The sequence below is a fragment of the Aulonocara sp. 'chitande type north' Nkhata Bay genome, linkage group LG20 (genome assembly GCF_057382095.1).
Source record: "Aulonocara sp. 'chitande type north' Nkhata Bay isolate Kocher_YH1m ecotype deep benthic linkage group LG20, A_spYH_male_GT1.1, whole genome shotgun sequence".
In the NCBI taxonomy this organism is placed as follows: domain Eukaryota; kingdom Metazoa; phylum Chordata; class Actinopteri; order Cichliformes; family Cichlidae; genus Aulonocara; species Aulonocara sp. 'chitande type north' Nkhata Bay.
In genome coordinates, this window is record NC_141363.1 from 4,472,764 (window position 1) to 4,498,286 (window position 25,523).

The following is a 25,523-nucleotide window of genomic DNA, read 5'->3' on the forward strand; positions in this document are numbered from 1 at the left end:
GAATCCTTTTATGCGAAACCATGACAGGAATGGGGAAGCGGTTTCATCATGCTGTCATGTGCCGTGTGCGGTACTTTATGTCAAAGCTGGACAGCACAAACTGAGACAATTACACTCAAAAATAGACCCTTTGAGTGCCTGCAGGTTACCAGCTGACTTAACTTCTGCTTTGGGTTCCGGTTGGTGAGGGGGCGGCGGGGAAGGAGGGCTTTATTAAGCTGGGTGAAAAGTTTTGCTTGACTCCCTTAAAAGCAGTAGAAGATTTTTTTTTTGTTTTGTTTTTTTCAAGTCATGTGGCTCGACTGGACGGAGTGTTTTTAAACCGTCGCCTGGCCTTAAGGGAAAATAATGTGGAGAGCCCCTGGGAACATCCAGAATAAAACCAGTGCGCTCGGCCGGGAAAAGAAAGGTGTTTACAAACAAACAGAGACTGCGGTGTCCGCGAGACGACTGCAGCTCGTGCCTGATCGCGCTACACGATGGCAAACGCGACTCAGACTCAGACCGAGGTGTATCTGTTCGAGCAGGTGATCGTGCTGTTCTCGTGCGCGCTATCTTTCCTGGGCTCCTCTCTGATTATCCTCACCTACATTATTTGGTCGGATTTGAGGACAACTCCGAGGAAACTGCTGGTTTACCTCTCGGTGTCTGACTGGCTCTCCGCCGTCTCCTACGCCTTCGGAGTGTGGAGCGTCTTCCGCACAAACTCGGCGGAGTGCGTCGCTCAGGGAGCGATTTCCACTTTCGCCAACACCAGCTCCTTCTTCTGGACCGTGGCCATCGCCGTTTACCTGTACGTGTTCATCGTGAGGGCCAACCAAAGAGTCGCTGACAGCCTCGTGTTGGTGTTCCACCTCGTCAGGTAAGCAACCCGCGGAGTGTTATCTGTTTACTAAACCTGCTCCGGTGGTACCTGCGCCCTGAAGCATCTTGGGATTTCGGCAGTTGCCCCCCCCTAAAGTTGAGTTTACGTCATATTTTCTGAGATTTTGAACAGTGACTTGTTAAAAGCTTCACATTCAAAACGGCTCCTTTAAATTAGAGAATTAGACCACAAACACAAACCGCTTTGGCTCACTTAACGTGCATCTACTTTATTTTGTAACACTCTGAAAGTTGGCGCAAAACTCCAGTCTACTGCCAAGCTACGTCCTGACGTTACACCGCATAACGGGGTGACGTGCTGACATCACGGTGGGACCTAGTGAGTTTTCAAATATTAACCATGGCGTTATTGGATCAGTTCACGTGACGAGTGTTCATAAATCAGCTGATGCATGACACGTGCTCACTTGTTTTCTCACCAGCTGGTGTTACCAGGACAACCTGGATCCTCCGTGTGTGTTTCTCTGGATAGGAACACTGAATAAGGGACTCCCTACAAATCCATTACACCAAGGGTGTCAAACATAAGGCCCCGGGGGTCAGAAATGGTCAGGCAAAGAATCCAATCTGGCACACATTTTGGATTCTAAATGAATAAAATAGGACTTTTTTGTGAATTAACAAAAACTTCCAGCTTTATAATTACAGGACAGTCTGAGCAATGAGCTACCAGAACTTTTTCTGTCATTTAAAGCATTTATTTTGTACACTTCAAGCCTACAGAGTTGTCCTAACTCAGGGGCCGATCTACAGGGGGGGCTGTAAAGCCTTGCCTCATTTGTATTTTTAAAAAGTTTATGTTTACTTAGAAGAGATAATGATACAATAAATACTTTCAAAGCGATATTTTGTTAACACCATTTAGGTATGGGGGATTTTCCACATACTTCACTGAAAAGGCATTTACACGTTTGTGCTGTGGTTAGCACTGCTGCCTCACAGAGCGAGGGTCCTGTGTGGAGTACGCATGTTCTCTGCGTGCCAGCGTGCTCCAGCTTCCCATCCACAAACATACAAGTCAGGCTAACTGGTGATTCTGAATTAGTGAGTGTCTCTGTGTGTTTGTCCTGCAATAGATCGCCGTCTGAACTGTGCCTCGCCTTTTTTTTTTCACTACCAGCAAAAACAGAAAAAAGAAAACACCCCAACTTAAAATGTATCACTGACAACATTCAGTCATACTGTCAGAATTTCTGTTACTGAAACTTTGGTGATTTATTTGTGGATGAATGAGTTCAATAACAGCCAAAAAGACAATATTTTATTTTCAAAGCTTTTCATTCATCCCACTCTTCCTCTTCCTCACATTCATTGTTTTCTGGTTTCATGGTCAAAAACATCCCCAACATGTCCACCCTGCTCTTTTCTTCCGTAGAACAAAACATTTTTTGTTTTTTCTTATCAAAATTCCTTAAAATCAATCAAATTGAGTCTGTACTATGCAGATATAAGATAAGATAAAGACAGAACTTTATTAATCCCTCGGGTGGATTCCTCTGGGAAATTCGGTTTCCAAAGCACAGCACCAACAGAAGTTACAGAATGTGAGCAGAATACCATATATACACATATATAAATACAGAGACACATATAAATAAAGAATATACAAAAGGGATAAATAGAATAAATAGGAATAAGAATACAAGGGAATTGCACATTTCAAGTATTGAAGTCTATTGCACCGTTGGTTATTAACAAAAAGTATTGCACAGTGAAAAGGCACTACAGCTTAGTTGTCCCCCCCTCCTTTGTCCTCCTGTTTCCCCTCCCTCTCCCCTCCAGAGAGGAGTTAAACAGTTTGATGGCGTGTGGGACAAAGGAGTTTTTAAGTCTGTTGGTTCTTGTCTTTGGGAGAAGCAACCTGTCACTGAACAGACTCCTCTGGTTGTTTATGGTCGTGTGCAGAGGATGCCCACCATTGTCTATAATGTCCAGCAATTTTTTTTAGTGTCCTTTCCTCTGCCACTGTCACCAGAGTGTCCAGCTTCATGCCGACCACAGAGCCAGCCTTCCTGATCAGTTTCTCCAGCCTGGATGAGTCCCTCTTTGCTGTGCTGCTCCCCCAGCACACCACAGCATAGAAAAGTACTCCAGCAACCACCGACTGGTAAAACTTGCTCAGGAGCTTCCTGCAGATGTTAAAAGAGCTCAGCCTCCTGAGGAAGTAAAGTCTGCTTTGGCCTTTTTTATACAGGTGCTCTGTGTTGCATGACCAGTCCAGTTTGTTGTCCACCCACAGCCCGAGGTACTTGTACTTGTTGACCACCTCCACCTCCTCTCCCTCTATCTGAACCGGCAGTGGACCTGCTCTGGACCTCCCAAAGTCCACAACCAGTTCCTTAGTCTTTGAGGTGTTGAGTTGCAGGTGGTTTGTGTGACTCCAAGTTCCTCACCAGACTTCTGTACTCCTCTTCCTGATCATCCCAGATACACCCCATGATGGCCGTGTCGTCTGCAAACTTCTGGATATGGCATAATTCAGAGTTGTAGCAGAAGTCAGAGGTGTACAGGGTGAAGAGAAGAGGGGACAGCACAGTTCCCTGTGGTGCTTTATGTCATTTTAAATCAGCAGCTAATCTCGCCTTCTTTTCACATCATGTGCTATAGTGACCATTTGCTAGAAAAGGAGGTCTCACCTTCAAATGATGCTTGGTGGGGACTCCCACTCCTTATACAATTCTAACAAGCTTGACAGTCAATATTAGGTATGGCTGCCTTTATTCTTCACCATAGTCTGAGCTGTCTTAGGCAGCTTTCTTGTAATTTCTTTAAGTAGTCTTCAGGAATAGTTCTCCAGGCTACTTGAAGGACATTCAAAGCTCTTCTCTGGATGTTGGCCACCTTTAGATGGTCACACACTGCTTTAATAATGTTGAGGTCCAGCTCTGGGGAAGCCATGATTGATAGTGAACCATTGTGTGTTATTCTATCCAGGTATGCCTTTACTGGACTGGTGTGGTGTTTGAGATTATTGTTGTGAAAAACGAAGCTGTGGCCAGTCACATTCTTCAGATGGCATTGCATAACAGATCAAAATCTGCCTGCACTTTTCTGTGTTCATAATTTAATCAGTTTAACGAGATCTCCAACGCCACTGGCTGAAATGCAGCTCCAACCATGATACAGCCTCCGATCTAGATGACTGTTGACCCTCAATGTTGTGTAGACACTCTTTCCTGACCTCCTCCACACATACTGAAGATGACACGAGCCAAACATTTCATATTTGTATTCATCACTCCATAAGACATGTTGCCACTGATTTTTCACTCCAGTTCTTGTGTATTTTGGCTTTTTCACTTTGTTCCCTTCCTTAAAAATGTCTTCTTAACAGTCACCTCTCCATTGAGACCATTTCTGGTGAGGCTTCAGTGAAGAGTAGAGGAATCAAATGAAGGACCAGATGCATTCTCAGGCCCGTTTTTAAGGATGTGACCTTCAGACACTGTCCTTCTGCTGTAGATAGGTTTTAGGCCTGCCACTTCTTCTTTTGTCCTCCACTCATCCAGTTTCCCCATTTTCTTTGAAGGACACACTGCACACCATGCTGAGAGGGCATGCATTTTTGGATTCTAAATTAAAAAAAATAGGACATTTTTGGTGAATTTTTATAGTTACAGGAAAGTCTGGGCAATGAGCTACCAGAAAGATTCATTTTTTACAATTCAAGCCCAAAGAGTCAGGGGGAAGGGGGCACCATGTCAAGTTTTCTACTAATAAATCTCTGGGAAATAAAAACATTTTTCATCCCTAAAGATATAAAATATATAAGATATAAAATGGGTTTGTTTGTTTTTTTGCAAACTTGTCTGTTATGTGTAGACACAACACTTTTTCATCCCTTGAGTCACGTGCTTTTTTTGTGCTTGAATGACTCATAGGTTATTTTTAAGTAGCTTAAGAAGTGAAAAAACAACAAAAAACGCATTCCTCTGAAAATGGTCAGGTACACGGACCGGACTGAAAATGGGTGAAAAAACAGCCAATGTCCAAAAAAAAATAAAAAATTTTGGAGGATGCTCAGAAAGCCTGGAGACCTATTGCTCAAGAGTACTTTAAAAATTCCAAGAAAATCTGGCTCCTCTGAAGTAAAATACAAAAAAATGAGGGGTGACTCAAGATTTTTACACAGTACTGTGTGTCCACTTTATTGACAAGCAGTTATTTCATTACTCATGTTTGTGCTTCAGATATATTTCTTTATTAACATGTCAATTTTGTAAAAAATGTAACAGCTAAAACAAATGTGTTTATTTTAGTGGTTCACTGTTTCCACTGTAAAAACAGCAATCAAACATGCGGAGCCTCCCAGTGTGACGACCCCTTGTAGTGTTTTATTTTTTTATTTTACACATTTTAATCCTTGTTGTCCACTTTCCTTCTGCACGTTAATGATTTGTCCTCACTGATTGTTAGCGAGTTGACTCACTGTGATGTACCATCGTTTAATTGATCTATTTTTGGACACGGGAACATTTTCACCCATGGGTATGGCTCACTGCAGTGTTTGCCGTTGTCATCCTAACAATCTCTCTGTGAGTTCTCAGATACTGCAATGAACTGGAGATCACACAACAGAGGCATTTATGGAGGCTTATATACACTAAGACACACGCACTGTCTTTTTGGTATTTATAAAGGTCTGCTGCTGTGTATACTGCAATGAAAATCTAGTAACCTTTTAAAGTGGTGTTATAAGAGGAGAAGTGCTTCATGGGGGGGCGGGAAACTAACGAGCGCTGCAAACAATGCAGAATTCATTTCGTGGTTTTATCTTCTTCAACAACAGAACTGGCCGTGACTCTGCAGTTTGCACCATGTAACACACAAAAGCCTTAAGCACAAGATTACTATCACACACTGTCACATGTCTTTGCTGCAAGTGTTGGTGTCATGCCCGTCAAACATTTACATAAAAACCTCCAGTGGAAAAGTTTAAAAATGTGACTCTGACCTTCGGAGCTGTTGTGTTTACTCTCCGGACCCTTGTTTTGTGTTCCAGCTGGGGAATTCCTCTGGCCATCACTATTGCAGCTGTGAGTCTCAACAAGATTGGTTACGATGCGTCAGAGGTGTCGGTGGGCTGGTGCTGGGTCAGGATCAACGTTCAAGACCGGGTCCTGTGGATGCTGCTGACTGGAAAGATCTGGGAGTTCTTGGCGTACCTCACCCTCCCCTTCCTCTACATCCTGATCAAGAGGCACATCCACATAGCGGTGAGGAGGACACCAGGGACCTCATTCATCAGTCATGTGTACACAGAGCTTTGTGACTATTTGAATATGTCACTTTGCGTTCAAAAATCTGTTTACACATTAAGAACCACAACAAACCTGCAGATACACAACTCTTTTTCCTGCCAAGCATTAAAATCATCCTTCTTAATACTCCGGTACTCAGTACGAGCGATCCACAGTGGATCTGTTATTTACATTCATCTGTAATCAGCCAGAACCTTTGACCTTTATTGGAAATCTGCTGGTGATCAGCTGTTTTCAGGTCGACAGAGTGAATCATGAACGAGTTTCTTTATTCATTAAAAAGCTGATCTCAAACTTCCCCTCTTGCCTTCTGCATTATGATTAATATCATAGTCAGAGAGTGAAAGAGACACTGTTGTCTTCAGGGGGAAAAACCCAAAATGTATTGGCCTGTCATTATTTGCATTTAGTCTTGGAAAGCTAAAATCATCACCTGGGCATAAAGTGGAAATACAGTTTGTTTAAAACATTCTGGCTCATAAATCATTTCAACCAAACAACATACTGATCACAGCCTGAAATCTTCTATAGGAATGTATGCACAGAATATCAATACATCCCAGTTCCTGTATCTGTGACTCAGACTTTCAGCAGTTGAGCATTAAAGGAACTGATTTGTTTCCCCTAGAGGATGACAGGAAACTTTATCCCTAACACGCTAACTATTATGAAACACACTACAGAGGTAGTCAGACTGTGGATGAAATCATTCTTTGTTATATTGCACTTTTATCCTAACAGAAACTTTCAGTCATGGGAAAAAGAAAGTTCAGTTTTACATATCAGGACATGTTAAGACAATCATCTGGTCCTGAGCAGGTTAAAATGAAGTAAGCAAAACCCCAGATGAACAACAACGCATAACATACAGCTCCATGTCGTTATTTAACAAAAACTGGCCAAAAATGAAGAAACGGCGTGAGAATCTAATCACACGATTACCGCGTCCATAAAGAATTAGGAGGGTAAGTAGCAGCCAGGAATTCCTCATCAAATGTACTGGAATAATGGTTCTTCATCAAGTGTGTGCACCTCTGTGAAAGCAGAAGTTTTGTCAGTGTGCAGGTGTGGATCACCTCATGACAGCTGCCAGTATTCCTAAGAATGAATGTCCCAGAATATTCATCCCAAAGTCAGACCGTGCATGCTCAGAGAAACTGCAACAAAAAAACCCCCAAGAGACTCTACAGGCCTCAGTTAACATGTTAAACGTTAAAGTTCATGACAGCACAATTAAATAAAGACTGAACAAATATGGCTTGTCAGGAAGGGTTAACAGGAGGAAGCGTTTTCTCTAAAAAAGAACATGGCACCACGGCTTAGTAATGCAAAGTTGCACCAAACATGCACAATTGCAACCAAACACAGCATATCAGCACTAACGAGTTATACCAACCACAGTGGTGCATGGGTAATGATTTGGGCTTGTTTTTCAGCCACAGGATATTGGCAGCTTGACGTCACCGAGTGAACCATGAACTCCTCTGTATAAAAGTATTCTAGGGTCAAATCTGAGGCCATCTGTCCGGATGCTAAAGCTTGATCCAAACAGGTTCATGCACAGAGGCAAATCTCCAACAGAACAGCTGCAAAGGTCCAGTCAAAGTCTAGATTCCAACCTTACTTAAGAGAGCTGTGCATGAACAAATGCCCACAAACCTCACTGAGCAGAAGCACCATTGTGTAGAAGATTGGGCCAAAACCCTCTACAATGATATTAGAGACTGATAAAGTCACACAGAAAATGATTACTTCAACTTCTATTAAAGGTGGTTCTATAAGCTACTGAATCGCGGGATGTACTTAGTTTCTGCAGTTTGGCTTGTTGTTTTTTAAAAAAAACAAAAATGATATAGTGTAATGAAAGGGTTTCTGTATCTCCCTCAAATATCTGCCTAGTAGTGTGAAAGTTATCTGATGTTCTTGATGACACATTTTCTCTCTTTCTTTATTTCCTTTTAATGGTCTCACTCTTGATGCTCTGACGCAGCATGCAGCCCTCTCTGAGTACCGTCCCATCTTGGCCAACAGGCCTCCCGCCCACTCCTTCTCCTCCATGGCTGATGTGAAGCTCACGCTCATCCCCATCATCTTCATCGTCCTACGCATTTGGAGCACGGTGCGCTTTATCCTGCTGCTAGCCGACTCAAGTGTCAGACAGAACCCAGCGCTGGTCACGCTGCACGTGAGTTTACGCTTCTTTCTCTTTTTGCCTTTTTAAAAAGTAACAAAGCATTTTCAAAATACTGTAAATTTTCCTTTTAAATGGCTTGAAAATGAAATGAAGCCTTTATGATGTTTGGACTGTTTTATTACATGATAGTGCCACTGTAAGTGTGCATAAAACATTTTTACGCACTATGAACACGATGATATAAATGAAAATGTGTTGTTTTATTGACCGATAAAACAAGCATTTGCCATCAAAACTCATAAAGACTTTTTATTTCTCTGGAATAAGCCATCATGATGCCCTCATCTGAAACCCCTCTTTCGTCTGATCCCACAGGGGATTGGCAACACCTTGCAGGGAGCAGCCAACTGCGTCATGTTCGTCTTGTTCACTCAGCCGATCCGCACGCGCCTCTGCGCCGCGCTCACATCCTGCTCCCAATGTCGAGCAGAGGCGCAGCGCCCGCACAGGCTGCTACCCGAGCAGGACGCAACTGCCCGGAGAGAAGAAGACAGCACTGAACGAGGCCACGCCGACAGATGAGACTTTGTTTGGTGCAATGAGAAGATGAAGGCAAAGCAAAGAGGCTGACATGAAGGGAGGAGTTCTCTACTTCACCTCGAGCCCTCATTACACAAAGTGCTCGTGCGATGGCTTCTTGAGGTTCTGCAGGAGCATGCACTTCTGTGTCATGTGTCTACACTGTGGGTGATGGGGTGTTGCTGCCTGATTTTATGTTATTTACACATAAGGTGAAGCATTATTTGCATTTATTGTTCTGTAGGTCACATGGGTAAAGTGTTTTGTTTGGTTTTTCTTTGGGTTGGTGTGTGTTGATGATTTCACTTCCCCTTCCAAAGAAAGTGAAGGAGGTCTGAAGGAGCTCTGCTTATCATGTACTGTACTCAGGTTAACACTGTGAAGGATTTTTGTTGTTGTTTGTTTTTCTAGTATCCGAGTATTGTGAATTTGGGGAGAAACTTTTGTTGGCCCGGTTATGTTACAAACAACAGAGAAACAGGTAAAGCTTTGTCGCTTTAGGTCACAATTATACTGTAATTTTTTGTGTTTTTCTTTTTTGTATCATTAACAAATGTGGCCAGAAGCTCTAAATACACTACTCCTGAAGCAAAGACAGGAGCAATGCATTTACTCACATCTAAAGAGCTGTGCATTATTCTAACTGTTAGCTTGACTTCTCTTTCACTGGAGATACTATATTGTTACATTTTTGGGTAGATGATCATCATTTTCTATTTAAAGGAATAAATACATGATCAACTTTGCTCTAACTGCTGTTCTCCTTTTACTTTTAAAACTCTTACTTATTTCCCAAGGCATTAGTTTCAACATCTTTCAGACACCGGTTTCATAAGATTGGCAGCTTCTGTTGTGTCACCATAATTAGCATGATTACTATCACCGTGGTCAAATTTATGTTGTTTTTTTCTTCTTTTTTTGCATGATCTATAATCACATGTCATCCTTCCTCTTTCAAACTCAGGCTTCACTCATGAGCCTCACTTCTCCTTTGAGCTGGTGGCTCTTGTTCGCCTGACTAAAAATGCAGGCTGAATGCATTACTAATGATGAGTGGGTGAACCCGGTGCCCTGATTCTACTTCCCAAAGTTTCGAAATATTGGTTTAAAATTCACAGCGTACTTGCTCCAGCATTTTTATTTTCTTTGTGCTTTACTATGCACATGCAAAGGAGCGTGGGGATAGTTCCCACATATTATTTCTAGTTGCACTTTTTATACGCTTTAAACTGTACAAATAAACAGTTTTCTTTGAGCTAAAAAGTTTTCCATCCATCCATTTTCTTATCAAAACAGGCTTGCGCTGTGGCTTGAGCCTATCCCAGCTGACGGTGGGTGCACACAGAGTACACCTCGGAAGGGTCACCAGTACATCACAGGCCTAACTATATTTTCCTCCAATCAAATTTTTATCTGAGGTCTAAAGAAACGGGACACAGTGCAGAGTTCATTCTCTAAGACCATCAATAACCAGATACCATGTCTGGGAAAATGCAGGTAGTGAATGTTGTTTGTGCCAATGACATCTAAAATAAACAGCCAATAAATAGTTTTTGTCTTTTATCCTTGTGGATGGAAGAGGGCGTACAGAGGAGCAGCACTTACCGTATTTCCTGCGGGAAGTAATGTGTTGTGTCAGTTCAGGGATTTGGCTGGCATTGAAGTGACTTGAGTCAGGAGGGGGCCGCTTAAGAAAGACTTTTCTGCTTTCTGCCTGCTTAAATTCATTAAGAGAGCCTGTGCTACAATACCAGGGGTGACCATTCACCAGTAAACTTAACTTGGAGGGGGGGTAACACAGGCAGTGTCATTGGTCCCGGGAGCCCATTCTCAAGCACGTTGTCCACCACAGGCAATAAATTAGCAGTGGCAGTGTTTAGTGTGTGAGCAAAAAGGCGGCTACTGAGTTCCCAGCGAACGTGCACTTTGTTCTGGCATTACTCGTCGCATTAGCGCCACCAACTGTTTACTGCTGGGACTACTAGCAATGCAAATTTTCTGCGTGGAGCTCCCATTTCATAATATAAGGGGAACAAAAATCTACCAAGAAGATTACATTCAAAAGTCTCTCATGTGAGAGACTTTTGAATGTAACACTTCCATGTTTAATATGAAACAGTCTCTTCAGCACAGTCTGCAACCTGTTTCGTCTCAGCAACTTTTAGACTGGGTTTTATCATGTTTGTCTTTGGGATTAGAGAGGAACAGCACTGCAGTGTTAAAGGCCCGAAGCAAACAAGGTAGACCTGCTACACATGGAAGTGTTGCTTGCTTCAAATACCGCTGGGGTGTGGAGGTTGGATAATGTAGGCCACCTGCAAGAAAATGCGCAGAGGGGGATGGAGAAAAACAAAAAAAGACAAATAAAATACCGCAGGAGGGGAGCAGCAGCTGTTGTTTCCTGGGTCAGCAAGCCTACGAGGGGCTGTTGACTCCTGGTTTGCATCTGTGCTCTCTCCCCAATTGGTGGTGGTGGTGGTGGGGGGCGGAGAGGAGGTCTGGAGTGTCACCACCGTGCACACCCCCTCATACCTCTAGAAAATTTTGGTCCAATCAGTGCAGTGCAACCATCGATGGAAATTACATGGCGACACGATGGTCCTAACCTGCTCCTTCTCCTGTGAAAACCAGAAAACTCTGTCTCCTCATTATTTGTATGTATAACTATGCAGTAATACAGCTGAACGGTGAACTGATATTAATATGCACGAAAACCAAGGCTGCTATTGATTGATTGATTTGTTTAAAGAAGCCAAACAAGTCATTTTAATATCTGACAAGTTTCCCCACCCCACACCTTATACCCCAACCACCCCCAACCCATTTGCCTCACAATGGTTTGGTCCGTTGCCTACACGCTCACATCCACGCAGTCATTTGGAAGTTTGTCGTGTGGGGGTATTTCTACAAGTGTGTGACTGGTGGCTGAAGTCCAGTAAGTACTTTGCAATTATTTACTTACAAACGATGTTTGGTCAGACATTTATTGTATTTTATTTTATTTTATTGCACTTTACTCCTCAGAAGAATCAAACACAATTACTGTTTTGTTGCATATTTTTAATTAGCTTTTTTTTTTTTTTTTAGCTTAATTTTAAAAAGCGGTTGCCATTTTGCTACCGAGGCAGCCGCATGTTTAGGAAAGAAGGAGCTGTATCTACAAAACCAAAAGCAGCTTTTTGAACACAAACACGAGGAGGATGCAGAATGCTCTGATGATACTTTGACCCATAGTCCATGACAGTAATGCTATTCATTTATTTCTCTGTTTTTGTGATTGTGTTGCTTTTTTTGATCTCTTTGCACAGGGAAAACAAAGAAGCCATCAGAGGAAGAAAATAACCGTTTTAAAGTCCATCAGCTCTGTCACAATGTTTTTGGACTGATCCCACTCAGCAGGTAGGTTTCAGCCACACTGACGTGAAAAAGTGTTATTTATTAATAGGACATCCCAGGATTGGTTACTTATATTGGTAAATGTTTTAATTGTATAACATGCAAGGTTGAATGTATTTGTAACTGCTTGTAAAGTTGTTTTGGAAATGAATGAAGTCTGAACTGTATAACAATTGTGTAATTATCTATGAGTTTGTGCGGTTCTGCTTTATAGCACGCTAGGTAAGATTTGAGCTGAGCTTTTGTTACCTAGTGGCTACACAAGCCAGGAAGTACCAACGACTGGATTTGGTGTGTGGTAATAACAGGTAAATTAACTTTTTTTTTTTTATTATTTGAATATATATGAGTGCTTGTGTATAAATACACAAACGATACACACATGCTTTCAATTGTGTAATGTAAGTGATCTAAGTAGCTCTGTTTTGGAAGTTCAGTTAATGCTAGAAATTTGTTTTGGAGTTTGTATGTGTTTTGTCTCTAGGGGCCACCACATATATTTATATATAAACATATATAAATAAAACCAATTTTTGAGCATAATTTTATATTATTGTTAATAATAAATTCATTAAAGCAACAAAACAACCTGAAGAGCCGGTTCTCTAAAAAGAGCCGAAAATCCCATCACTAGTCTGAAGACCAGCAAGGATACCCAACGGATTTACTTTGCCAAATGGATCATCACGGCCTTGCCGACAACAGGCACCGGGCCCCGCCAAGTAGTCACCGGGAGTGAGCTGGTACATACCTGAGCGCCCAGCCCCGGACACCAAGAACCACCAACGCACCGACCCCTGAGGGCATCAGTTACCGGCAGGGAGTGTGGTGAGGAGAGACAGGCCTTTGGAGGGCCTGGGAGTTCCCAGAGAGGTGGAGTCTAAGACCCGACCTGACATATAAACACAGACACAAACATGCATTCCCACCCTCATGCACACATATACAAATACTCAGCACTCACCCAACATAGGGATAGACATACATGGACACTGTACACACAATCACACTCCCCAAACAAACTCTATACCCCGGGTCCAGGTACCCTCGCCCCTGGAGGGGGAAACGGCACCTAGACCCAGGAGATGTTACCCTTTCCCCCGGGATGGAGGCAAGCAGACCGCCCCAGGCTCCGCAGCAGCAGGGAGGCCCCGCATCCCAGATCCCAATCGGACGGCCAACACCTCCTTCCAGCCCCCCCGCCCCGAAGGCCAGCAGAGAACAGGGGTGTGTGAAGACTCCAAACCTCCCTCCTCTTGCTCATGTGTAGTGTTGCTGCATGTTGTTCTAAGGTGCATTTGAAACACGGGAGAGCATGGTGCTGCTGCCAGAGAGCAGCAGGTGTTAGCACGGTCCCTCCCGAGAACCCTCAATGTCTACATGGATTTAAAATTGAGAGGTGGGCACCGGCGCCAGAGGTGGGGTTGAATACACAGACCGTCCACTGGACGCCGTTTTTTCTTGTTTATTGACACTCAGTAGTTCCTTCAGTCACTCTGGTGACTCATTGTGAATAAGGGAGCAGCTGGAAGTAGCTTTAGCTTCATATGACTTCTTATGTAATGCGTCCTCTGTGTTAAAGCACAAGGTATTGCACAAAACCTGGAATGGAGCTCAGTGATTTCCAGGCCACTTCTAAGAAAACTGGTTTTTGGTCTCCCTTCATCACTCCGCTCTTAGAAAACCTCCTGGAATTGTCAGCAAACCAAAGCAAGAGATTTTTTTGTTGTTGTTGCAACCCTCACAGTAACACCTTCACATATCTCCACAACACTGTCATTATCATGATAGCATTTTATTACGGCAGTGTTGTGTGCATGTTTCTGTGCTGATATGTGCATGTTAACCCCTTGAACTGACTGTAAATCTTTTTTTAAACATGGGAGTAAGGTTTTAAACTGGAAGTGAACCTGCACTTTATCCACTTTACCACCTTGGTGGGATGCTACCAGCAGCAACAATAGCTCCACTAGCTTCTTTCACCGTGATATGAGCAAAAGAAGTGACATGTAACCAAGTGTAACCTAATAAAGGTTACACTTGGTTCTATATGTAAACCCCCATAATGTTAAAATTTATGCTATCAAAGCACCATAACCCTGCTCCAACCTTACTTCAAGGCCTTAACCTTTCACTTCCAGACCACAGCTTTTTGCTGTAGTTTTACACTGATAATGTGAACAATGTAGAAAATGTCAGCATCTTGATACGAATTGAGGGAGGTTGGTAACAGTCTCCATAATTTTTGCTCGTCTGAGTAGCTGGAATTCTTTTTATCACATCTTATGTCAGATTTGTTAAAGTTTCAAACTCTTTGACTGCCATCCAAGCCAAACCTCTTTGTATCCAAAGGAGTAAAAGGCATCATTTGCATGTTTTAAAATCTAAAATGAACCTGTTGATGAAACCTGTTACTTTATGTAAATAATTCTATTTAAAATAAAAAGAGTTTTCTCTAAAACAGCAAATTTAAAATAGCGCAACTGTGTAGTAAACATTTACTGCTTTTTATTACCTTCATGTATAAAAACAAACTCTGGTTTCATTCATTTTATTTCAGTAAAACTCAGTCTATTCTTCCAAGACTGCCTCAGTAATAGTTTACTCTGAGCAGAAGTAGTTCTGAAATGTAATTGTTTGCTTTTTTTCTTTGGTTTGTTTGTTTGTGCTTTGAAGCAAGTAACATCCAGCTCCAGGAGCAAATAGCCTCAGGGGCGTTGTATCGACAAGCAGGCTCGGCTTTAGAGATAAGAGATGATGGTGTGCATGACAGATTTCTGACAAAGCAAACATTTGGAAAAAGAAATGTTTACAGCTGTGGTGTTTGTGCAAGGGCGAACAAACAAACAGTTTTTTAGTGTCATCGATGAGAGGTGCAAGCAGATAAACCTTTCAAACTGTTTGACAGTAAATGCTGAAGTTGTTGCTGTTGTATTATTTTAATAAATCCATCTGATGCAGTGCAGCCTGCGCGTGGATCAGCAATAAAGATGCGTTATCCTTATCATTTTTTTCTTTAATGACACCTGCATCCACTGATCCTGTTTAGTCAAGGATACAGTGCAATATAAGAGTTAGATATCAACATTCAAGTAAGCTTTTAATCTTTCAGGTGTATTACATTAAAAAAAATTAACCAGAGAGCACAGTCAGCAACATGAGTGCGATAACCATAAACCAATGCCACGCTCTCTAATCTGGTGTCCAAAGGGCAGGCAGGATCCAGTGGGCAGTAATAATAAAGTGTGCTGTTATTACTGCTGAAAGTGACAGCGAGCCCAAACACGGCCATGGCGGACACCGAGGAATGGGGAAAGCCTGTGGAGAGGAAAGGGGTGAGTTACAGTCCACGTGTGATCACAACCATGGTCACAATTTTCTTTTCTGACTTTTCAAATAGCGCTCTGATGTTGTCCCCCTCTCCCCAACAAAAAACAGAGGCTAACTGTAGTCCTGGTGCTGGCAACACTCATAGCTGCCTTTGGTTCGTCCTTCCAGTACGGCTATAATGTCTCTGTGGTCAACTCTCCATCGCAGGTAAGCTGATTAAAGAAAGAAAAGCTTGAATGGAACTCGCTGGGAAGATAATTCGTTCCTATCAGTGCTCTCCTGCTCTTTTCAGTTCATGCAGCAGTTTTATAATACAACCTACATGGAGCGTTACCACAGCCCGATGGAGGAGAACGTCCTGACTCTGCTGTGGTCTCTCTCCGTGTCCATGTTCCCTCTCGGAGGCTTCTTCGGCTCTCTGATGGTGGCCCCTCTGGTCAACAAATTTGGGAGGTGAGAATCTGCTTCATTCCACGTGTAGTTTAGCATGCTCTGCATGTTTCTTGCAACTAATGCTTCATCCCTGCTACAGGAAGGGCACCCTCCTCTTCAACAACATCTTCTCCATCGTCCCTGCTATAATGATGGGAGTCAGTGAGATCGCCAAGTCTTACGAGATCATCATTGTAGCCAGGTTTATAGTAGGCATCTGTGCAGGTCAGCTCCCGAATTTAACAACAGCCCAGGTTAAGGATCAGGCGTGATCAGGCGGTTTAGCTTCACCCATGCATGCTTTCCCATCTGCAGGTCTCTCTTCCAATGTGGTGCCCATGTATCTGGGTGAGATCGCTCCCAAAAACCTGAGGGGAGCTCTCGGCATTGTTCCGCAACTCTTCATCACTGTTGGGATCCTCTGCGCCCAAGTGCTGGGCATTAGAAACATACTGGGAAACAGCACAGGTAGTTAAGTTTGTACATGTTTGATCATTTATTCATCAGATGCTGAGACATGGTCTTAAGAATAAGTTTAAAAGCGTGTCTGTGTTCCTTGTGTGTGTCCAGGCTGGACCCTCATGCTGGGCCTTACTGGTATTCCCGCCGCGATTCAGCTCCTGCTGCTCCCCTTCTTCCCTGAGAGCCCCAGGTACATGCTCATCCAGAATGGAGACGAGAAGAAAGCAACGAAAGGTAAGAAAGTGCGATGTCATCAACATAAAAAAAGCATGGTTCATAAAAAAATCACACCTAACAGGCTTAACGTATTCTGTTCATTTAGACCATATTCTGTAGAAGGTATCCCTCTGAAGTTTAAGAGAAAATGACAATTTTTCATCGTATATGTCTCTTGTACAGAATGTATCCAATCTTCCATCGTTGGTGGTTCAGGCTTAAGCCATCTCCTCGTAAGGGGCTTTTTACTCGCAGCCAGTAGGATATACAAACGTCTTCTATCATTAGAATTCAATTTATCCACTGGTGTGTTACACAAAAATCTCAAAGGTTAAAGGGAAAACAAATGAAAAAACATTTTGTAGACGTTCGTGGATTAGAGACCAGTACTGGCGAATAACTTTGCAATCCCAAAAGATATGGAAATGGTTAGCTCCATCTCCCCCACATCTCCAACAAGTGTCACCAGTTCCCCGGTATCTTTGTTGAGCAGGGTTGATGAAAAATCTCTGTGGTGAGCCGTGGTCGGCGGTGCTGTGCAGACGCACCTTCACGACATCCGCAATCACACCTGCCTGTTAAAACACGGGGACTCGGGTTGGTGAATGATGGTGGTGTTCATGCAGCCGTGGAATGAATAAAGATGGCTCTCAATAACAATCTGTGGTCCCACCTTATTCACACCACACTGGTGCCGAAACCCAGGGTTTCACCATCATCATCACCACCATCATTCACATTTCGCACATAACTACACTACACATCGAAGATAAACTGAGCATTTATGGCACTGTATGCATTTCCACTCTTAGCACTGCAGCGCCTGCGTGGGTGGGACGACGTGGACAGCGAGCTGTTGGAGATGCGTCAGGAGGACCAGTCCGAGAAGGTCGAAGGTCACCTGAGTGTGTTCTCCCTGCTGTCCCAGCGCTCTCTTCGCTGGCAGCTGATCTCCATAGTTGTCATGAACATGGGCCAGCAGCTGTCGGGTGTCAATGCGGTGAGACGTGCCCATCCAGTTGTCCTCGTCCCTCACACAATAACTCAGGATGCATGACAACATCTATGTTCTTGCTTATTCACAGGCTGTCGTGTTATAACCATAATGCATTTCTCTCTTTTCTCTCAGATCTACTACTATGCCGACAGCATATACGGCTCTGCAGGAGTCAGGGAGAGTGACATCCAGTATGTCACAGTGGGAACGGGAGCAGTGAATGTCTTTATGACCATAACTGCTGTAGGTACCCAGCAAAGCTGAGGAGAGGAGCTGTTTGTGTGTTGTTTGATCATGTGAGATGGAGATAACCACTGTGAACGGGGGTTTTGTCATCCCAGGTGTTCATCGTGGAAGCCTCAGGTCGCCGCCTGCTCCTCCTCTGTGGTTTTGGGATCTGCTGCGGAGCCTGTGTGCTGCTCACTGTCGCACTCAACTTGCAGGTATGGTACAGACCTGTCAGCGCTACTAATGCCTGCAACCTGTCACTCTGCTGCCCTCTAGTGGTTCAGTTATTAGTTCCCCAACCTGGAAAGAATCAGAGGAGATTTGCAAGATCCTGTTTATGATCTCAGGATCAGTGGATCAGAGAGTAACGGCTCGTGAGATTGATTTAATTGCAGCTATAGTCTAAAAATGTACTAATTATAGTTAGAGGTGAGTTCGTAAATGTGAGCTGCTTGTAATTTTAACAGCATTTCACATATTATGCTTCTATGTTACTGAATTTAAGTCATTTGACATTGTTCAGCATATTTTTGGATAACCAGGACACTCTTTTTTTTTTTCCAACAGCAGCCACCAAAATCCTCATTCCTACAAGGCTACAGCAACAGGCCTTTAAAATTTTCATCTTAATCTGTGTGATTTTAATTTTCTGCTCTCACCTACACTTTGTCCCCACTGGGTTACAGCTCTGTTGAATAATTAATTAAAAGCACTGAATAAAATTTAACATTATGAAGGCGTTAGTCCACTCCATAGTTTTAACCTCACTGCATTAAAATAGAGGCACTCTACTGTTGTTGAGACCACCACTGATTATGGCTTTTTTCCCCCACTCATCTTTCATGCATTTAACTCAGAGTGGACAGACTTTTGGCTTACTTAGAGTCCAGAACGTGGGTCCCAGTTTGAACCTGCACTGTTGCAAAGGCTTCTATTGTGGACAGTTAGTCAATAATATGTCAAACAGGTTTTTGTAGTTTTGCCTCTTTACATGTTTGTAAATGACGTATGAATCAAATACAAATTTTCAGATTTTACTCAAGTAGTTTTACGAAAACTTGTCCAATCGCTGTTCAGAAGTTGCATACGTTTTATACATAGTTGTACATATGCTAAAACTGCAAAGCTGCTGTGCTTGGGTTGAGATTGGCCATCAAACTACTGTGAAACATTGTCTGAGCACTTCAAATCTGAGCACAGAGTATAGCCCTGTACACTTTACAGTTTGTCCTGTTACTTCTATCAGCAGCCATGTCAGCAACAAACGCCAGTGGTTTGGTTCAAGTCATTCATGCCCATGCCATAGCATTGCCTCCACCATGTTTGACAGATGGTGCAGTATGCTTCAGATCCAGAACTGTTTCTCTGCTTCTCCATTTTTTTTTTCTTCCGTCATTCTGGTTCATCTTGCTTTCATTTATCCCAAGATTTTTTTTTCCAGATCTGTGCAGGCCTTTTAGAGTTTAGTCTAATCTGGCCTTCCTGTTCTTGAGTGTAACCAGTAGTTCGCACCTTGTTATAAAACAGGGGACGGGAACTCCAGGCCTCAAGGGCCAGTGTCCTACAGGTTTTAGATGATCCAACACAGCTGATTTAAATGGCTAAATTACCTCCTCAACATGTCTTGAAGCCCTCCAGAGGACTGGAGGGCTTCAAACTAATCATTTGATTCAGGTGTGTTGACCCAGGGTGAGATCTAAAACCTGCCAGGGTTATTACCAGGGTGATATTATAAATCCTCTATTTCCATTCAGGAAGGTGTCTCCAGATTGTAGATGTTGAAACTGATATGCACAACGATGATATGGATTTTTTTTTGAAAGGATTAGTGGCTGTTGGCAGTAAATTAAACTTATATGTTATCAGTTTAATTTGTAAAAGGGTACAGGCCACACTTAACTATGCAACTGTTTGTCAGCTGTCTAATTACTTTTGTGTTTCCTAAAAATGAGACATTATATATAAAAACATCTCTGTCTCCATAGTGTAGTGGTTTATACATCTGACTAACAGGCCAAAGATCCCAGTTCAGTATAGGGAGGAGACCCAAATCCCTTTGGGATTGTGTCAAGAAGGGCTTCTGGTGTTTTGTTTTGTTTTGTTTTTTGTTGTTGTCTTTTTTTAAAAAGCTAAACCAAACATCTGGCACATGATAAATAACAGGAAATTGGATTCAGGTGGGTGTGGAGACCCACATCTCTTTATGTTTGATTTAATTTCACCTGCACTTTATCCCCATGTTTTGGCCATTTCTGAAAAGCCACAGTGAGAACTCCTGCAGGACAGCTAAGGAACAGCAGAATCTGACATGATGACAGATTGGCAAAATAATTAAACAAGACGCAACCAGTAAAAAGCCAAAATAACAAACGGTGTCACTGTGCTACAGATTACCAGCCTGTAATCATGTTGTACGTCTAGGATTCCCATCATGGTCTGAGACAGTAAAGTGATATTTTGGCCCCTTTGTTTGCAGGAGCCATGACACCTGACACTAAACACTGACTATTAGAGAGAACCGCAAACGCAGTGCTGCCCTCCTTCAAACCTGCAACCTCACCTGGAGCCAATGTTTTCAGACAGGCGTCATTTTCAGCAGCAGTAAAGGCACAATTTAGAGACACAATGGAGAGTAGGCACATTAATCATCTGCCTTTGATCCTCAAGGCCTCCATGTGGAGCCGTTAATGTTGCTCCTGCTTACAAACATCAGAAGGAATAGTTACTGAGAGCTGCTTGTCTGTGTTTGCAGGAGACTGTGACATGGATGCCCTATGTCAGCATCGCCTCTGTCATCGTCTACGTCATCGGACATGCCATAGGACCGAGTGAGTCTGTCTGAGTAGACCTGTTGGTATTTACACACATACTGATTACAGCAGGGCGCTCCATTAGCTGAAGTGTTGTTTAGATGTAACCAGGCATATAATCAAAGTTTGTACATCAGCACTCAGTTTGTTTGAGACATGAGCATCCTCTCTGACTGTGAAGACTGATGATGTCTGTCTCGAGTGTTTTGGTTGTGGTTAATTGCATTTTTGTTCTGCAGGTCCCATTCCTTATGTGGTGGCCACTGAGATGTTCCGGCAAACAGCCAGGCCTGCGGCGTTCATGGTGGCCGGCTCCGTCCACTGGCTCTCCAACTTCATTGTTGGCCTTGTCTTCCCCTTCCTCGAGGTTAGTTTCTCAATTTCTGCAGGCTCAGACTTCAGTGGAATTAGTTCCAGATGTTTTGTCGAGCATAACCAGCAAGGCAGTTCCCCCCACATCCTCACTGTAATGTGATCTTTTATGCCACTTAGAATTGGATTACTTTGATATTTTCTTTGCAATTTGCATAGATTTGCAGACAAGGGATTGCTTTTCTAAACAGGGATTAACCTGTTTAGAAAAGATTTAAGTGCACTCGTTTGCATTTCATCCTTGCAACACAAATATAAGAATTAAGTAAAGAATATGCTGCAACAAACAGTGCGTAAGAGAGGAGAGGATTGCAGTCAGGGTGGAGTGGCTAGAAATGAGTGTCAAGGATGATTTATAACAAGATAGCAGCAAGAGTGAAAGGGAAAGATTACAAGATGGTAGTGAGACCTGCTATGATGAATGGTTTGGAGACTGTGGTGCTAACAAAAAGTCAGGAGGCTGAGCTGGAGGTGGCAGAGCTGAAGAAACCAGCATGACCAGGATGGAGGGACAGGATTAGAGAAGAGTACATGAGAGTAACGGCTCAGGTTTTGCCGCCAAAGTTAAGGAACTGAACTGCTGTGGACATGTGCAGACCCTATATGGATATAGTTGACAAAGGATTTTGGAGATTCATAGATCTAGTAAAGAAGGAAATGAAGAGGGGTTGTGTGACACAGGAGGATGCTGGGGATAGGGTGACATGATACCAGTGAGTTGCTGTAGTGACCCCTAAAGTGAGTGGGCCAAAATGCTGACTTATACTGATTTGAATTGTACTCAAAATTACTGCCTCATGTTTATCTTTTAGCAAGATACTAACCTCAAGCCTCTGATGCATATATTGGAGTGTGAGTGTCAGATAGAAAGCACTTCAGCAGAGAGAAAAAAGTCTTCATTGGAATGGGCAAATTAAGCGTTTTGTATAAAGTGCTTCGAGTGCTCAGGTAAAGTAGAAAAAGTAGATTTCAGATATATTTTTTCCTTTTACAACATTTTCCTAATGGTTCAGCACCAAGTTTGATTCAGGTATCAAACTGAGAACAACATTTTAAAAAATCAGTTGGTTCCTCCTGTTTATTATTGATTGCTGTCATGCTAGAGAATGCAGTTTGGACCTATCACTCACCTACCTGATGCACACTCCACCTTTAGGTGACACTTAGAATATTTCTTGTACATGTGAAGAAAAGAAGGAGTTTATTTTAGGTGGATGGTTTAGTGTTGCTGGCTGCTGAACTAGTCAGGAACAGTTTCTGTGTGCAAAACTAGCTTGTTGTTTGACTCACAGTAAACAGGGCAGACTGGAGCCAGGGGTGATCAAATCAGCTGATTAAAACAGGAAGGCAGGTGGGAAGCTGGTGGATCTAAGCACAAGAGAACAGTGTTGGTTTCGGTCATCAAGTGAAGTGGGAAAAACTGGAAAGGGAGTGGCTCACCTACTCCTCGTACACAAACACAGACAGAGAAAACAAAATAAGAGGAGGACAAGAAGAGGCACAACATAGGGAATGAGGAGGAGGAAGATACATGAGGAATGCAAACATGCAGAGAGTGCCAGAAACATTTTTTACTGCATTTACAACGCCTGAAACATAATGTCGGAGCTTGAATATTATAACACCAGAAAACATATTGTAAAATCTTAAATGAGGAGACATTATGTGTAGGAGTTTTCACTGAATGACGTGATCTTAGATATAAACATAAGCTTCATCTCATGTTTACTTCCTCTTACATGTTTAAACCTGAAAGTGTAATCAAGGGAAGAAGATGCTTGAGAAACATCTATAAAGAGCAGTGTTTCACTTTTGACCTCACCTTGTTTGCTCTGTTTGTCTTCCTGACATATTTACATTTCATGTCGAGGACCCAGAAATCACATTTCCTCTCCTTCTCTCCCCAGCGAGGCCTGGGCCCCTACAGCTTCATCATTTTTGCCGTCATCTGTCTGGTCACCCTGATCTACATCTGGCTGGTGGTGCCCGAAACAAAGAAGAAGACCTTCCTGGAGGTCTTCCAGATGTTTGCAAAGAGGAACAAAGTGGAGTTAAATCTGGGTGATGGCGATCTGCCGCTGAAAGAGCTCAAAGAGAGCCCACAGGATGCACAGAAGGCCACGCCCTTCTGAAGAAAGAAGGAGAACATTGATAGAAGAGGAAGTATTCGCTGCGGGTGTGGAGCGAGGGAGTGTGTGTGTGGTAGAAGACTTGACAGTGTTTTAATTTTAGATGCCTCTGTGTGCCTTTTCTTTGTATTTGCGCCTGCAGATGTTGGTAGATTTTCATGCAGGCTAAGGTTTGCTGTGAGTCGGTGTATGCACTAGATGCAGCGTTAAGGACGTGTGAATTAGTCAGTGAGCAGACAGCAGGTCTCTTGTAAGCTTTTATTGATGACATATGAATGCAGTACATGGCTCAAGCTGTGACGTCTTTTTAATATTGGCCTGTAGGCGCCTTGAAAAGCATTTTGTCCTTTGTAAAACATACCATGAACCCTTCACCAACAATTCAATCAAATCCCCAACATCAACAGATGATATTCTGCCTTGTTGCAGCATGTTGAAGCTCATACAAACAGAAGCATCAGGAACATCTGTACTGACTGTCCAGCTGCACCCCTCCGTACATGCTCAGTTTTGGTCTGGCCAAAGCATAACTGCCAGAATCTTTCTCCTGGAAATTGAGCACCAAAGGAAACAAAGAGCCAGTTTCTGAGGACAACAGAAAAAAAGAATCAGGCTGGAGAATCACCAATCTAACTTTAATTGCATGTCAATATCAAATTTTAAAACCACCCACCATATCTGATAGACCTTGAATTGTGAAATCCACCTAAAGGAAAGAAAAAGGAAAGAAGCAAACACTGCAAAGTGAATACAGCCATCCCTTACATGTAGATATGTTTGGCAGCTTGTAAGATGAGCAAGCACCCGAATGACTGTCGTCAATGGATGTTATCAAACACAGTCCAGAGGATGCTCTCGTAGCAGGGCGGAGTGGTGAGGGAGCCCTGAAGAAGCGCTTCAGATTCTCAGGGAGCATTGAGCGGACATCAAGGTTGGATATGTTCTTGGACTGACCTGTGAGGGTTACACAAACACCACGTTAAACTAAACCAGTGAGTTATGGCTCAGCTAGAGGTCACATTTGGATTCTGACCCCAAGTAGAGCAATGTGGGGTTTTTCTTCTGTTTGTTTGTTTTTGTGGCATACTTGATTTTCTTCAAGTTTGCAATAAAATCACTATAGTAGGTGTTCTCAAAATGGCCATCCTGGAAAGAAAATAAAACAAAGCTGTGTAACATTGATGCTTAAAGTTTCAGTGAAAAGAGATCATTGTGACTTGATCCCATAAATGCAGGCTTTAGAGGATTATTACAGTTTTTTAGGATCTGTGTTGCTTTAAGCTTTATCATAAAATTGTATTTAACATACTTGAAAGGCACTGATACAACCAAAACTCCAGATTTATTGACCTGTTTTCTAAACAGCTAGAAACCAAAAAAAAGTTGATTTTTTTTTAAACAGATATTCAATAACTCACTTGTAATGGTTGCACACATCTGACAGTTTTGGTCATGTTTTTACAGATATGTTATATTTTTCAGTCATTCTGACTGTTTAATGTTCCTTCTTTGATAGATGTCAGATATTAACTTATGAGTAAAGTGCTGTAGAAGTGAAAATAAAGTCCCAGTTTTATGTAAACTCTCACTTGGATGCATCTTAATTATTTGCTGCTATCACAGTGGATGCCAGCTGTGGCGTTGCTGCGGCGATGACCTCTCAAAGGAAAGGAAAGGAAGCGTCTCATAGCTGAAGGTTACAGGCCGTCTGAGATCCAGAGCAGCCCGGTGGAAACAAGCACTCATTCACTGTGCTGCCGTGTAGCTGAAGACTATCGGGATATAGAAATGCATTTACTAACTTTCGATTGTTTCAGCTGTTTGATGAAATGAAAGAAAGTCTTGAAACGGTTCAACAGGAAGCAAGAAATTTGTTTGTGTGCAGATTAGAAGTGGTTTCAAAAAAAGAGGGCTGATTAATAGATGCAGGTCATTCTGGTTTCCTTGTTAAAAGAATTCACTCTGATGAAACCCATCATCCCTTTAAACTTCTGCACCTATAATTGATCCCAGTTTGGTTGAGCATGAGACAGACGTTCTTTAAAACCTGGCTTTACTGCAGTGGACAGCCTTTGTGTTTTGTAAGCCTACCTCTGCCATGTAGCGGATCCCATCTATGGCATGATCTGCTCCACTGGCCTCCAGGTCCCAGCCGCCTCAGTGCAGGTGCATCTGGACAGCTGTGTACTTTCCTGGGAGTCCCTCAATGATTTTCATACTGGGAGGTAGGTCGATTTGAACTGACACAAATATATCATCACAAATCATGAATACTTTACATAGCAGGAAAGC

General features: G+C 42.7%; 2 protein-coding genes across 2 annotated transcripts; both read left to right on the forward strand.

The window, feature by feature from the left end:
- The first annotated feature begins 49 nt into the window (after window positions 1-49).
- Window positions 50-10,035, forward strand: gpr157 (G protein-coupled receptor 157). The gene is made up of 4 exons (XM_086277714.1): window positions 50-862; window positions 5,888-6,101; window positions 8,137-8,331; window positions 8,656-10,035. The coding sequence occupies exons 1-4, from the start codon at window positions 480-482 to the stop codon at window positions 8,860-8,862; spliced, it is 999 nt and encodes a 332-aa protein (XP_086133840.1). The 5' UTR covers window positions 50-479; the 3' UTR covers window positions 8,863-10,035.
- Window positions 10,036-11,781: 1,746 nt separating this feature from the next.
- On the forward strand, window positions 11,782-24,797 carry LOC147304938 (solute carrier family 2, facilitated glucose transporter member 5-like). Its single transcript, XM_086278020.1, has 14 exons — window positions 11,782-12,258; window positions 12,470-12,563; window positions 15,466-15,590; window positions 15,694-15,792; window positions 15,878-16,038; window positions 16,118-16,242; window positions 16,333-16,485; window positions 16,588-16,713; window positions 17,508-17,695; window positions 17,825-17,935; window positions 18,034-18,135; window positions 20,673-20,748; window positions 20,970-21,097; window positions 23,010-24,797. The coding sequence occupies exons 3-14, from the start codon at window positions 15,546-15,548 to the stop codon at window positions 23,232-23,234; spliced, it is 1,539 nt and encodes a 512-aa protein (XP_086134146.1). The 5' UTR covers window positions 11,782-12,258; window positions 12,470-12,563; window positions 15,466-15,545; the 3' UTR covers window positions 23,235-24,797.
- Window positions 24,798-25,523: the final 726 nt, after the last annotated feature.